Source organism: Antrostomus carolinensis, unplaced genomic scaffold, assembly GCF_000700745.2.
Source record: "Antrostomus carolinensis isolate BGI_N321 unplaced genomic scaffold, ASM70074v2 scaffold42585, whole genome shotgun sequence".
In the NCBI taxonomy this organism is placed as follows: domain Eukaryota; kingdom Metazoa; phylum Chordata; class Aves; order Caprimulgiformes; family Caprimulgidae; genus Antrostomus; species Antrostomus carolinensis.
The window spans coordinates 1-15,381 of NW_010315083.1; the positions used below are offsets into that span (position 1 = coordinate 1).

The following is a 15,381-nucleotide window of genomic DNA, read 5'->3' on the forward strand; positions in this document are numbered from 1 at the left end:
GCGGGAGCGGGAGGGAGGAGCCAGGGCGCGAAGGGCGCGAAGGGCGCGGAGGGCGCGGAGGGCGCTGCAGAGGGCCCGTGAGGGGAAGGGCGGGAAGGAGGGAGCTGCCCGCCCGCTCGCCCGCCCTCAGACGCGTCGCTGCTTGTCCGGAGGCGGGAGCAGCCCCGCAGGTAGGGACGCGGGGATCCGGGCTGGGTTAGGTGCTGAAGTCTCCCCGTTTTAATGGGTCCGCACATGCTCCTCTCCTTAAGGTGAGAGCCCACCTCTCAGTGAGGAATGACTGAGATACCCCAGGGTTTTTATCTAATTATTGCAGTCTGTATAACCCACCAAGGGCAAGCAGAAGCCCTAAGCCCCCAGTAAGTACTGGGCCTGAGCCCTTCCTAAGTGTAGTCTGAGGTATTTTTTTCCTCTCTTGTGTAAAAACACAAACTTTTCTGCACCTACTTCTTTCATCGTACCCCAAAATGCTGTTTTTGTGAAAGATATTCATCTTTTCCTTCTCTTTCTTTTACCTCACCCTCAAAATGAAATTCCAGCAGGAGAACAAAACAGCCAGAGTCTGTGTGGACTTCGAGTGAATTGGACGTTCACTTCCAGCTCTGCTTGTTTGATCAGTTATACTACATGTGGGTGAAAATTAAAAGGGTTTTGAGAAGTTGCTCTTTTGGAAGAGGACAAAAAAAAAAAAGAGAGAATTGCATCAGCAGATTTTTGTCACTAATAGTCACTAACAGTAAGATCTTAATAGACAGCTGAGCATCGTGCAGTGTAGTTTGACTCAGTGACTGAAAGAATCCCGTAAAAGGACGGCAATGGGATGTTCTTCAGGTGGAAGCAAACTGGTCTGTATGAACAAGGGATAGAGTTAAGCTGTATTTCAATAAGCACTGCAAATAATTATAAAGTAATAAAAATGGATCAGATTTTTTTTATGCATATGAGGCAGATATGACACTTGGTCTTGTGTTTCAGTATACATCTTCCTTAATGTACCCTATTGATTTATAGGTGTTTGAACAAAACCAGCGTTTTTGATGACTTAACCAAGGTGCCCAGAACAGGGAACAAATTCTTTTGTAAGTAACTGGATCATAATATATATTGCTGGTCTTTTTGTAGAACGTATGCGTATTGTTGCCTTTTTTTTTTTTAGATGATGCTTCATTTTGTGGTTCTTTATCATCTTGGGATTATGTTTCATTTTGTGGTTTTTGGTTTTTGTTTTTTTTTCCAGTGGAGCTGGAGCTATAATCCAAAGCACAGGCTTTTACATGATTTTACTTGCTGATGTGCTCTTACACTAAATTATGTAGTCATTTCCCAGAATAGCATGCGAGAAAATTATTAAGGGACTACACACAAATGTATGTCTTAAAAGCTTTTGAGTAAAAATTAGTAACTTTAAAGGTACTTCTGATGGTGTCAGGGAAAAGAGTTCTATGCTCTGTTTAAAAGTAGTCTTTATAAGTGTGTCACAAAGACCAACTTTTAGGAACAATAATAGCAAACTACATACATTTTTATGTTACACTGGTATAACTTCTTTTTCGTATCATCATTACAGAAGGTGTTTTAGAGACTGTGAATCCTGTAGTTCAAGTGCATATCTTCTTGGCAAAGGCTATCTTAATGTCTTAGTTTTTTGGGGTTTTTTTGCCCACTTCCAGAACATGTGACTGCTCCCTTTCTTTTTTCACCTTGCATTTCAAGATGTTTAATTGGTATTTTGTGAAAGCATGTGAATTGATTTGCATACAAATGAAATTAGGATAAACAATTTTGTCCCTGTAGTAGCTTCTCTCATCCTCAAGATCTCCAAAGCATCCTCAAGCAAGTTCTGCGTAGCATTACCTGCTTTCAGATCAGTGGTTTGAAGTAGGAAGGCAGCAATAAGAAAGGTAATATCACTACTGATAATAACTTCTATATTTTTAACTGTAAGGGCTTTCTAATAGTAGCCTTACTAAAGAATTACTACACTTCTAGTCATACAGGTTTCTAAGATTGCATTTTTCTGATTCCTATGGAGTCTCTCTTTGTACTAACAGAGTTCTTAAGGTCATCATTGCCTTTTTATATTGCTTTTCATGCAGACCTTGTGGGAGTGCACAAATTAAAAGCAGTGGATCTTGAGAGTATGTGGAATATTTAACACTTAAATACTGCTGTTAGGAACCTCTACAATTTAAATGAAGATGCAATACGTTCTGGAGGTGCCATCTAGTGGAGCAGCAAAGTCTGCATAGCTGTTGCTGCATATTGCTGACAGATGTGACAGTGGGTTTGCTGTATAAATTTGTTATTTATACTAGAATAATATGGTAAAAGTAATTTTGTTTTCAAAAAAATGAAAACAACTCAGTTCCAGAAGGAAGACACTGTCAGGATCCACAGAATGAACAACAGGCATTTTACTGCTGGTCCCCTAGATTTCCCTAACTGTATAAGGAATACTAGTTCTTTTGTTCATATTCTGGAAACTAGCTAAAATTTACATAGTCCTATAGTAATTATGGGGGGAGGGGGGGGGTGTTAATCTAACAAGAAGCCCTCCATGACAACAGATTTTGTCTGCCTCTGGTGGCAGCTTTAAGAATTCTGAACTGAAAGAAGCATTGTTTTCACTCTGGATATGTGCTCATAGCGTTCAATTATTTTGCAGACTGGAATCTACATGGATTACTCAGACCTATCTTCATTGTTCTGGGATTTGATCACAGGCTGGTTTCCTCTGGTAAGCTAAAATTAATTATTTTGAGAACAAAGCAGCTATGATGCAATATAGGACCTTACATTACACATTTAAGGTACAAGGAAGTGGAGTTAACTACTAGTCTGCATCTTAAAGAGAAGCATTTTGAATAATAAATCTGTATCCTTTATTATCTGCTTCCTTTGTTATCTTCACTTCTCTACCATCATTCCCCCTCTGTTTTGTTTGATGCTGGCATGCCCCTTTAGAATAGGCACTTTTTCTTGTTTCAATTTAGACTGTTAGTTAACTAGAGACCCAAGCTGTATCACTTAAGTTTTGGGTTGTTTTTTTTTCCCCCCTCCAAAAACACATTCAGAAGTCAAGTACTTAAGATTGGTTTGGTTTTGGGCATTTATTAGCAAAAAATCAGATCTTTAAAACTGGCAGTAGCAGACTTATTTCCTGAGCCAGAAACATGAGACCATTTGGGTTAATAGGTACAAGGAATCAGTTCTTTGTCTCTACAGCCATCACTGGACATGAGGATGCATCATCTTCTGTATATAGCTCTTTCTCCATGTAGGAACCAGTACACATACTCAAGCTCTCTTGAAGACCTGTTTACATACTTGATTCTCACAACGAAGCTCCTACCAAAAAGCAAACCAGTTTATAGATGTATATAATAATCAAAGGAACAGCTTCTAAAAGTGAACACAGAGCCTTTGCCACGACTACTGACCACCACTCTGCCTCCATGCTCGTAAGTTATGCCTAACATTCTGAATTTAACTATACAAAACTTTAAAACAATGAAGTTGTTCCAGCTAAACTAAAATCAAAGCAGAATGTGCTCACTATATACCATCCATTACAAATACTGCAGAGCTCAAAGACTTGTGCACACTATTTTTATCATATAGAGACAGAATTAGTAGAAATCTGAAGTAAATACCAGGTGGAGGTCATCTCCTTCAAGCCAGTGAGTCCAGCCCCTGTTTTTCTTCTCCCCAGTCTGGACACAGACAAGTTTGTCATTGTCCCAGGTAACTAGGCTCTGTGGAAGAAGAAACAAAAGAAGTATTTCTGTATGTCTATCTCCATTCTGCAATATACTCATAGATAATGTCCTTTTTTCCTGGATAAAGGGGACCTAAATAGCTCTCCTGAGGGAAAGTGAAACTCCTTGTCTGTAACTCGGGCTCATACCTCTGCGTTACGTTACAAATAGTATTCTTGAAACAATTTCAGCTCAAGTCCCTGGATTGATCATGGCATCTTAATTTTGTCACAGCCTCTTGATTTTATATATTCAGTCTTACCTTGCATTTTCTGTTATCCAGACCTTTATTATCTTCTTCAAACTCTTCTCCAATTTTGAATTGAAGCGAATAATCTCTGAATGTGCTAGTGGTGTGGATATAAAATGAATCACCATCTTGTTTGATCACTTTCTGAGGCTTCAGCATTTTGGCAATCTTGCGTGTTGCAAAGTCAATACCTTGGACAGGAGACAAAGAGGTCAGAGTTGTACTTATCACCCTCCATTTTGACAGCCAGGACTTACCTTTATTACTACTAGAAGCATTTCTTAGATAGTTTGACCTTACTGCTATGCAATGTTTTGTTGTTTGGGGGTGGTTTTTTGGGTTTTTGTTAAAGCTGTATGTTACACAGGTCACGTTCTTGTACATTTTACTCTTTGGAAACCAGTTTACTCAATTGTTGCACAATTCCTATGCAGGATTTCTAGGACTTTGAGTCAGAAGAGGACTTTGAGTTAGAAGAGTCCTTTTGGAAGTGGGGGAGTAGGTTTCTCCCCACACCAACACCCCAAGCTTGGTCTCAGACTTACCCCCCTGCTTAGCTAGAAGGAATACTTAATGCCTATTCTCATACTTTATCAGAGGAGAGGCATTATGTGAATTGACGAGAAATCTTTTCACCCTATACCCTTCAGGCACTCCAGAAAAGTGACAAAGAGACTTAACAGCAAGTCACAGTAATGAGAGAAGTATTTTGTAGCTGTTTAGAGATAAATGACACTAAGCTAAACAACTGTCTGAAGTGGCAAACACCCAAGTAAACTTCTTTTTGTTACTTAATATTTAATTAACCTTATACATAAGTTCTGTAAGTTTGTGCTCAAAAGCAAGAGAAATTAAGTGGACAGGGCAATCTTTTCCCTGTCTCTGCTAAAAGCTATACAAAAATTCTACTTTTAACAAGTACTAGGCTGAGGAATTCCTGCAAGCTGCAAGGACACTGGGGTGACAGGCTGAAGGATAGTTAATGCTGTCTGTTTATCAATAAACAAAGATCTTTCCATTGTTTTTCAGAGAAAAAAAACATCATCAATATCTAGGTTTTAGAAGACATTAGACTCTTAAAATTCAGAAGGACCCTTATGGGGAAAGGAGGAAGGATAGAATCAGGTATTTTCACCTACCTAAGGCCACCATATAACCTTCAAAGTTGTCATTGCTGATAAGGTTCCAGGTTCCACTGAAATCCACAGGCATTGTCAGACTGTGGAAAAGAAGATACAGTCAACCTCTGACCAAAAAGCAAAATGAAGAAGTAGTTTTCCATCCAAGCCTTATATAAAGAAGCCTGTGGGTGGGATGACATCCCAGAGCCTCCATCCCAGATGGAAGGGAAGGGTACTATTGCTGAGCCAATAGGTGAGAGGGTATCTGTGCAGCAGCTTCAGCTGTGTTGGAGGGAAAAGTTCACAGTTTCTGAAATCTGTGTGTGGAGCAAATGTTAATAGCCCAAGAGTTAAACCAAAAACTGGTTTAAACCATTTGTGTCCATCTTGTATACTTTAAAAGGAATCATGGACAGATTACTGTCATTACTAAAATTCCCTGCATGTATATTAGATCTATGGCTTTATGATCTAAAATCTACAGATTTGTTGAAAAGGTGCTGTAAATACGTGCTGTATTTGAACAGACAGGGACTGACTGTTAAACTGTGGATGGTGTTGTATCAGCAAATTTTAAAGCAGTACTTATGACACAGTAATAGAGATAAGTATTATATCTTGTTGGTTTATGTCTGGAGTGAATAGTACATTAAAAGAAAAACCCCAAATTGATGGGCAAGGGAAATCTTAACTGTATTGCTACCATAGTAAAAAGGGAATTTGATATTCTGACTCTTGAATGAGGAAACTCACCTATAGCTACTACCTTTATCTATTTATTGGCTTGGGTTAGGCTGAATAAAAAGATAATATTTTGGAGAGAAAATTAAGTTTCTCTGAACTTTAGCTACATTTTTGGAGCTGACAGTTTGACCTATATGACTCAGAATCATGCCAGTAGGAAGTTAGGACGTCAAAGCTTGTTTCCTGTTTGCAGATGGATATTGTTCTCTATCCTATACTAAACTAGGAATGCCACAGGGAAATGCAAATTAATGCTTCCCCTGGACTCAAATAGTAACATTTCACCCATAATTTGTTACCACAAGGTTATGGTAGTAAAGCACTGTTGCAATACTACTGACTCTTCCAAGTAAAGAGGAGTCAGTACTTGGGTAAGTCCTGTGTAAAAGCCTGAATTTAACATTTAAAATGAAAATTAAGATTATGCAGACTGAGATGTGATGCTTCTTTCTGTAAATCTGTACTTAAACTAAGACTTATGAATATTATTTCAAGGCTCAGCTAAAGGATTGCCTATGGAACCTTTTGTAAGAACAGCTGAGTGCCCTGGCCACATCCTGTGACGGTTCATGTCTTTCTTTTTCACAAATTCCCAATTTTATTTTTGTGGAAATAATTTCTTTTCCATTTCCATTTTAATTGCCATGCAGCATTGAGCATCTAACACATTCCATTAAGGATGTGGCCTCATTACAGAAGCAGATGAAGTGGTTCCTGCTGCTGTTGCAGTATTTATATAAAATATTTCGAGTCTGAATTACGTGTGTGGTGTAAAGGCCCTATGTCCTCTTAATAGAACAGAACCAAATGTGGTGATGTTAAAAAAAAAAGCCTCATTTTTGATTGTAGAACATCTGTGAATCCATTATAACTCTTTTATAAAGTTCACTGAACCACATTATTCACAAACCTTACATTTTCAAGTATATAGATTCTCTTTCAGATCTAGTCCACTCTTGAAAGTTATATATGAAATATATAAAAACATGTCTAACATTTTTGAATAGGCCACTTCACTGTGATGCTGGTATTTATAACTGATTGGAACAGTAGATTGTCAGTGTGTGCTTACTTCTGGTGTTGAAACAGGCAGGTTTCTGGATCCCACTAGTAAAACAAAAGAACCATACTCAGCAATCAGTGTAATTTTTGAACAATGTCCTGTTTTGTGTAGGCAAAAGTGTACTGACATAATTCTACCTAATTAAAAATCGTGCAGTCATCAGATATCGGGTTTGGTTAATAAGAGCATGACTAAAATTAGCATATTACATGCAATTTATTTTATTGAAAGACCCATCACATAACTACATTAAAACCCAGTGAAATATAACTGAAGACCAAAGCTTTATAAAACGTCCTATGGAATTTTTAGTTTCTCTAGAATTACACAGAGTGCCCCAACACACACCAGAGTAATTATTCAGAAGAATAAACCTAGACTTAAAGTGCAGTTTTACTCTGAAAAGTGACCACATAAATAGGGTGCTTTCCCATTAGAAAGATCTGCTCTGTTTATTCAGAAGCACACTGGTTGACTTCGGCACTGAAAATAAATCTTTCTTGCCCTCTATTCTTGTCAGTCATAAAGACAGACAGTCATCAAAAGAGAAAAGTAGATCTTGTCCTTTCCTATGCACCATCGATAGTATAATTATCTTCAATCAGTTATGGCAGTTTGATTGCTAAGGTGTCACAGGGGGCATAATTTATCCTTCAATACCTTTATTACTACTGATGATAAATAAACCCAGCCTCATTATCAAAGGGCAGTGTCAGCTTGCCTGAGCTCTAGGGGGAAAAATGGCAGACTGAGCATGTTTGACACAGAAATCACCAAGAAAAAAAACCCTAAGAATCCTTGATGCTACTTTGTGTCACAGTGCAGTTACAGATGCACTTCTAAGTTGTGACTTGATTTTATTACATTAATTTCCTTGTAGATTCTCTGTAGACAGTGACTTTTACAGGCTGGAACTTGTAAAACACAGATGTTCTGGTGTACGGTAATTGCAGAGTTTCACGTGGGGCTTTAAGTCTGCATGCCCAATGCTAGCTCCACTGTGGGTTACAGGTTTTCCCAATAGTGTCTCGACTGTTCTGCTCGGTTTTGTATGACCCTTGCAGGCCCTAGGGCCACCCATGATGTTCTGTGTTTGGCTTCTGGCTTTCAGACTCCTCCTGAGTTCCTAGGGAAGCTTAGACCTCTGCCTCAACAATTTGGGAGTCCCCTGCCCAGGGAAGGAGGATGAAGTGTTGTCACAGTTATGATCCTGGAACATGTCCCTGGTTCTAGACTTGCCCAACAGCATCTAGGCTTCCTGTCTGGAGAGTCTGACGTTCTGCTGGATTTGTTCATCTGAAAAATGTGAACAGAGTCATCTTGTGGAGATGGTATGAAAAAGCTGTTGACCCATTATGTAGCATCTTGGAAACCTTGACATTTTTAATAAGGCACATAATCCAAACAAAAATGGGATGACAGCAAATAAAGGGAGGTAGAATTCTATCACCATGACATTCACAGTGCCTCTTTAGTTTATATTCACATAATACAGACAATATACTGTTAGATTCAAAACTAGATTTCTACCAAAGAAAAACATTTCACTTATGTACAGTCTTAATCTCCTACTGTTTCTTCTCAACTCCAGTTACAGAAAACAATTCTGTCTATGTACATTTGGCTCAAAAGTAAAAGCTCACTTATTATTTGAAATAAAGGGACAACTGTCTGAGAATCAGTGCAATGATACTATTATTAATTTCTATTGATTAAATCAATGGCTATAAACCAGTTTCTGAAGTAAGTCTGGCCTTCCACGAGAAGAAATGCTGAGCTTAACAAAGAGCCCTGGAAACATGAGTGGAAAAGTAAAGCACAAGGCATTTCTGGGAGCAGATTGCATGACAGCAGATGAATAGGATGCACATTTGAACAGCAGGCAAATCTAAGCACGCTATATCTAGCACCACTTCAGCCAGGAGTAAAGTTTTCCCTTGCAGGATAGAGCTCAATAGTTTATTTGAGGTGCACCACATTGGCAATTTTTTAAAAAAATAAGTTATATAGATTTACAATCAGTAAGTGGTACATTTTGAAATTAAATGTCTTTGTTAAGACACCATAAGTTATTAAAAATATCTGTGCTACTATTTTACAAATAGCCAGAACAGTCTGAGTTAAAACTAATCAGAACATTTTAATTTTTGTTTGTTAATTTGTAATTCTCATATGCAAGTGTGAATTCTTATATTTAGTTCACTGCACTGTGACAAAATGTTTAAATGTGACAATCTTATTATTGGATTTATAAAAGATTGTGTAGGTCCAATTATTGAGTGCACCAAACCTCAATAGCAACTATGTATGTACTAAAGCCACAGAAGTAGCCCACTATTTACTTAAAAAGAATGAAACAAAAACCCAACCCCTAAAAACCACATTTTCCTGTACTGAACTGTAGCTTTTTCACAGCAGAAAGTAAGTTATTTCTATAGTGCTTGTTAGTTCTTGGAATCAGTTGCATGTTTCTGTAAGGGAGCCAAGACAACCCCAGCATTCCTGTCTTCACTCTCTGGACTATACAGATTATTTTTTTCTATGTATGCTTGAACTACATCAGGCACTAGGTAACGAATGCTCTGGCCCCTCCGCAGTGCTCTCCTAATCTTGGTGGAGGAAATGTCATTTGTGATCCATTCTTCCACAAGGTGAATGTTATTCTTATGTCTCCACAAAATATCAGATTCATAGATGAATTTCTGAACGTTGTTTCCAGCTCTACTGATGCATACAAGGCCATGATTTTCCACAATTTCAGTGATGTCCTCCAATTTCCACAGATTGGGGATCCCAAAAGATTCCAGCATGTCACTTCCACAGAGCAGTTTAACTTGTGGGACACCTTAGAAGGAAAAATAAGTGAGAAACAGGACTTGGTTTAGGCCACCAGATTTTAGCTAACTTGATGGGGACATTTAATTTCTAGGCTACCTCTCTCTAACTTTGGTTAAGATGAGACAATGGAATGAAATAAAAAAAGATTCAGAGCATATGATTTATAATTAGTAGCCTCAATACAGGATTTTTCTGAAAAAAGGTTATGGGAGTCCATTCAAAAGGACTGGAAAATAAACTCTAATGTGCTCATTTAGCCTTGGGGTGAATCAATCACTGTGAGGATCAAAGTAAAAGAAAATATGGAGAAAATTCCAGAATAGCTAAGTATGAAAGGCTACTGCACTGCTATAACTTCATCTGACATTCCATAGAGTTACAGAAGAGGAGCTAGCTTTTGTGGGACAGGAGGTAGAGGGGATTATGTAAAAGGAATGAAAATATGACTGAAAACAACCCCCACAGACTGTGTGGCCTGACCTCAGGATATTCTCTTCCATGTTTTATGGTTAATCTAGAGAAGCATGCAGATAGAAACCAGCTTCAAGTAATGGAAGCAAAATTGAGAGTGCCACAGGTCTGCAGCTTCGAGTAGTGTCACAGGGTATTAAGGATGTAGTAAAACATCTGTCAACACAATATGAAAAAAGCCTGCCTGATGGTCTTGCTCTTTTGGCTACATTTACTTTAAAACACTATAAATTAAACAGTAGAATTTGGAAAGGTTCAAGGGAAGAAGTCAGGCAGAAGTCAAGATTTGCTAATATAAAAGATTGAGATGGTCATTGTGCAAGGCCATTCAAAGTCTATATGACTACATAAAATTGTACATGTAAAGCTAAAGAAATAAAATTAAGATCTAAAAGCAATAAGCAAAATAAATGCTACCTAAAATTACAAAGCCAAGCTATGTCTCTTGTATGAAGTTTTAAATTACAATTTAAAATGATCCTGTACCCAGATACATTTTGAATTTCAGGGCTTAATCCTGTCCTTTCTTTCTTCAGCGACTTACAATATGATCCAAAATTCTCAGCTGTAACTACAGATTAGCAAAGTTCTGTAGCTGAAATAGACAGCTCCAACCTTTTTCAGTTAAAACTTGTATTATCTCGAGTATTTATGTCCTCTATATTTTACCCTTACAATTGTCTTGTTACAAAGCCTACTGCTTTATGCTGTGGGATCTCAGGAAATAAACTTATTCAGTGAAATCAGAACCAAGAACTAGCATAAAAAAAAGTTACTCATCAGCGCAGTTCCTTTGAAATAGCAAATATTGTTAGCGTTTAATTTGCAAACAGACTTAACTTTTTATATCTTGACTCTGATTTTTCTTTTTAATGGGATCATGCCTATTTGGTTCCTGTTTCCTCTTCCGTCCTGGCTTTGTTAAAGGTATAGCATTCTGCAGACTGTTAGTGGGATCAGGAGATAAAAGCTTTTGATGATGGTACCTGCAAAACAGATGTATTTTAGGTATTTTAAAGATACAGAAGAATATAGGGAAGAGTATGGTCTACTAAATAACCTATCACCACTTCATCCTGCAGTACCAGGATGAATCCATTCAAGAACTGATCTGCTGGAACAGGGACTTGTGAGAGCTGGGTCATAAGATGGTCAAAGTGCAAAAGTTTCAAAGCAACAACTACAAGGTTGGTTTGTTTCTTTTTTAATAAAAATTCATTTTTAAAAGAAGAACTTCAGTGAAGTAGCAGTGACTGAGCGAGTAAAAAATGTAAAACTTAAAAAAAAGAGATAGTCCTTCAGACAATTCTCATGCCAGCCTTTAAATGCACAACTGGGCAGCACAGCACAATCGGAACCAACTGAGGGAAGCTTGTATAGCCTGTGTCTACCCTATTCTAGTCTCTTGTCCTTGCTCACAAATACCTTTCCAGCACAAAAATTTAATTAAGCCTGAGAAACAATATATCTTGAAAATTGTTCACAGGCTGATTTTTTTGTGCATTTAGGACTAATGGTGCAATCTTTCATTTCCAATGCTCATATAAATAGTATGACTTCTGACTTCACTGAATCTATTCGTATGATTTGGGGTTAGCCTGCTGTTATTCTGACTTGTTAGAGCTAACACCATTCCTTATCCTTCTATAGGTTCTTGAAACTTTTTAGGGTTTGGCTGAGGAATACCTTAAAACTTTTAGTGTTTCCAACCACTCACTCTGGCTGCTTTCCCAATCATCAACCTCCACCCAATCTGAGTTTTTTGTAGCTAGTTTTGCCATAGTTACTCGGTGATCCGCACTGATCAGACCTTTCTTCTTATATGCATCACCAACTGGTGAAATTATTCCTTTGATTACTTTGTATTTTCCTGTGGAAAAAAACACATCACACAAGAACATGAAAAGTGGTTGAGCAGATGTTATTTCCACTGTATTGTATTTAAACTATTATATAACCATTATTCACTGCAATCTCTAAGAACACCAGCTCTGACAGCCAGCCCAGTGGAAAAGTACGGTACACTTCTGCCACTGTGCAAGGCAGGACAATTAAAGATTTAGTAAGATAAATTAGAAAGATACATTTCTATAAAGAAAAGCTATAAAACTCATGCTTTAGCTCATTAAAATTAGTAATAAGCAAAACATACCTGACTCATGTATTTGGCCTAGATGATTTTGTATGATATACACACATACTAGCTTCAATATCTAATTAATATTGCCAAAAATATCTGTCATTTTCAAACAAGTATTCACATACACAAAATATTGACCTTAACATTTAAGTGTCTAGTTATCAGAGCTGTTGTGAATGATATCAATTACCATCCTACCAGTTTCATTAAAGTAGTCTTTAGCCAGCTCAAATAGCCTTAGATGCATGTTGGTAATGGGATTGAAAGACCCACAGGCCAGCAGCACGACTTCAGTCTTCTTCTCAGGATCTTCCATAGCCATTCCTCACAGCTACAGAGCCAAGTGGACAATGTTGGTACTAGTTACCAGCCACTACAAGAAGAAATCAGATTGAAAAATAGTTATTCCTACTTATTTCTGCGGCCAATAAGAAAGAAGATTTCAAGATCAAATTGAACACTATATTTTCCTTCCATCAAAATCTGGCCTGTGATTGTTCATGTGATGCTGCATTAACCGGTTTTTAAGATTAAAACCACCACCTCTAGTTCTTTCTGGTTATCCCTCGATAGAGGTACAATGCAAGAGGCTGAGACAACAGTGGCATTAAGTTGCAGAAAGGAGAGTAATTTTTCTGCGGGGCTTCAGAAATCAAGGATGTAGAGAAAAGTGAGCACGCTAGGAAGAGAACATGTAATAGATAAGTGAACTCAAATTTGCCTTGCCCTTGTATTACCATCTTTAAAAATGAAATCACTGAAAACAGGCTGTTTGCCTGAAGAGAGGACAGCATACTGCCTGCTCTGAAGCAGCTCATGCATAAAAACTTCCTGAGGAGAGATTATTTGTCCTGATTGCAGGACAAACTGAATAAGAACTTCAGTTTTTTTCAGATGCCAATCAACTGCCAACACACACATTTGCAGGGAACTTCCTTATAAGTAACTTCCTTACTTCTAGTGATTACAGGGGCAACTAGAACAACCTATGACAGTTCCCAGAGCTACTCCTCTAAACTGCAGTGAGTCTTTTAAGCAAAATCTATAGAACTAATATTATATTGTATTAAATTCTGGAGGAGAGGAGGGTTACCATTTCTTCGTTCAGGATTTATTTACATTTTACATGTAAATAAATTCTCCTCACGCTACATGGATTTTTTCTTCTCAGTTTTCTTTTTTTTCACGTGAATATTCTGGCTTGCCAAGATGGTTTCCCCTAGTCTGGCCCTGAACAAATGAAAACTGGAATATGCTATGGGCCATTCTCCTGCTGTTGCTGAGATGTCTGAGACATGTGTTGAGCGCTGAATAGTCTGCTGTTGTTTCTACAGCAACATCACTGCCTGAAAAAATCCCACAAGGTCACCCTCACATTCTATCTGCTTTACAAAGAAGCTGAGTGATGTTCACACCACAGTGGTGACATATCATCACAGCTAAACGTTGTTACAGCTCCTATATACCAACATCAAATAGCCTTTGAATAAAAGGAGGTCTTGCAAGGCTTCACATTTTGCAAGAGTTAGTACTTTTCTGTGCTTTCAAGAGTTTGATAAACTTTTAAAATACTCTTTATTACTGCAGAGTAGTTCAGCATTTGAAGGGTTTGGTGTTAGCTGGAATAGTCTTCATAGAGGCATCAGCTAGAAGAGTTACTATGGGAACAGGCAAGGAAAGGAGTTAGACTTGCTTTTGTAATGCACAAAGCCCTACTTTCTAAAGAAAGTGACTCATGCTGCAAATTTGAAAAGGGTTGATTTACTCCTTAAAAACACACACAAAAAAAAGCAAGGGCAAAAATAATAGAAAATGTTAAGATGAAAATATATAGTGACTTTTCTGGAGCTTGTCAAATGTCCTCTTTCATGCTGCTAGCTCATTTACAGTCTTGAGAAACAGGCAATTATTGCATCATAAACTCACCTTGTAGCACTTCATATCTGCATAGAAATTGAGAATAGAATTTAATAGTTTGCACATCCCCTCAGTCTCCTAATGTGCATTGACATCCCCTCTGACTAGCACTGTGTTCACAGAAAACATCTGCATGGTTGATGTGGAGAGCAAAGGAAATGACAAAGAAGTATCATCCCATGATTACCTTCACTGTTATGTCAACCTTATAACCCACAGCACGGTCAGAGCTGGGATCTGCTTTGTATGAAATGATCTTCCTATAGCTCTGAGTTTTTGGGGACAGCTATGCCATTTGCACATCCCAAGAGAGAAAAAGATTAGGTCCCAGTGATGATTAAAGCCCAGCCACTGCCTGAGCTGTACATGGAACTATGCCTATTCTTACTGTGTTATTAGCACAAGTAGTTTTGATGAATTATGTATAATTTGGCAGTGCTTGACACAATTTTTAATTATTACAGTTTGACTACAAGATCCAAACCAGCAGCCCAGCTCCTACGATACAGAGATGACAGAGATACCTGTATGCAGGTAAGAGTTTAGTTTCACAAAACTGAGAACTTAAAATAATTAATGCTATCTTATGCCAAATGCTAAATGAAATATTAGTAAAACCTCTCTAGGGAAGGTGGGGAAATTAAGTGAAATGGCCTTCATTCAGATTTTCTGGACATCCTGGATCATTTTCTGTTCTTCAGAATGAAAAATGAGGTGCCCTGTGATGTAGTCCCTTACATACCTGCTTGTATAGAATCTCATCATGCTTATACATCATCGTACCAACATTCAGTGTGTGCTGCTTGCAGTCCTGCTAGTGCTTAGCTAGATTGGACACGTATTTGTGCTCAAAGCCATGGCAATATGACTACGGTACGGTTTCGGGTGGTTCTGAAAACCAAGCTGCTCGGTCCCGCGGCTCAGCAGGTCCCTGTGCGGGCGCTTTGGCCGATCCCGTTCCCGTTTCACAGGTACCTGGTTATTAAACGCGCTGACACAGCTGTAGAACGGCCGCAGCACTGAGCTAAGGCGCAGGCTGTGCGGGAAGGAAGCTCTCTCATACCGAGCGCTCCCGGTTT

At 38.3% G+C, this 15,381-nt stretch overlaps 2 protein-coding genes across 2 annotated transcripts; both read right to left on the reverse strand.

Moving 5' to 3' along the window:
* Positions 1-3,125: 3,125 nt before the first annotated feature.
* Positions 3,126-5,288, reverse strand: RBP7 (retinol binding protein 7). Its single transcript, XM_010167846.1, has 4 exons — positions 5,148-5,288; positions 4,021-4,199; positions 3,654-3,755; positions 3,126-3,348 (listed from the first exon to the last, which is right to left on the reverse strand). The coding sequence occupies exons 1-4, from the start codon at positions 5,218-5,220 to the stop codon at positions 3,298-3,300; spliced, it is 405 nt and encodes a 134-aa protein (XP_010166148.1). The 5' UTR covers positions 5,221-5,288; the 3' UTR covers positions 3,126-3,297.
* Positions 5,289-9,380: 4,092 nt separating this feature from the next.
* Positions 9,381-12,707, reverse strand: NMNAT1 (nicotinamide nucleotide adenylyltransferase 1). Its single transcript, XM_010167847.1, has 4 exons — positions 12,584-12,707; positions 11,932-12,115; positions 11,086-11,231; positions 9,381-9,781 (listed from the first exon to the last, which is right to left on the reverse strand). Exons 1-4 carry the CDS (start codon positions 12,705-12,707, stop codon positions 9,381-9,383), a joined length of 855 nt encoding a protein of 284 aa, XP_010166149.1.
* Positions 12,708-15,381: the final 2,674 nt, after the last annotated feature.

Excerpts from the sequence above, each read along its gene's own strand:
- RBP7 (XM_010167846.1), bottom strand. The coding sequence starts at position 5,220 with ATGCCTGTGGATTTCAGTGGAACCTGGAACCTTATCAGCAATGACAAC. Across the intron at positions 3,756-4,020 it reads TGGATAACAGAAAATGCAAG|AGCCTAGTTACCTGGGACAA; the intron begins GTAAGACTGAAT and ends CTTCTTCCACAG. Across the intron at positions 3,349-3,653 it reads AAGGAGATGACCTCCACCTG|GAGCTTCGTTGTGAGAATCA; the intron begins GTATTTACTTCA and ends GCTTTTTGGTAG.
- NMNAT1 (XM_010167847.1), bottom strand. The coding sequence starts at position 12,707 with ATGGCTATGGAAGATCCTGAGAAGAAGACTGAAGTCGTGCTGCTGGCC. Across the intron at positions 11,232-11,931 it reads GAAACACTAAAAGTTTTAAG|GTACCATCATCAAAAGCTTT; the intron begins GTATTCCTCAGC and ends TCTGTTTTGCAG. Across the intron at positions 9,782-11,085 it reads TCAGAGTCAAGATATAAAAA|GTGTCCCACAAGTTAAACTG; the intron begins GTTAAGTCTGTT and ends TTTCCTTCTAAG.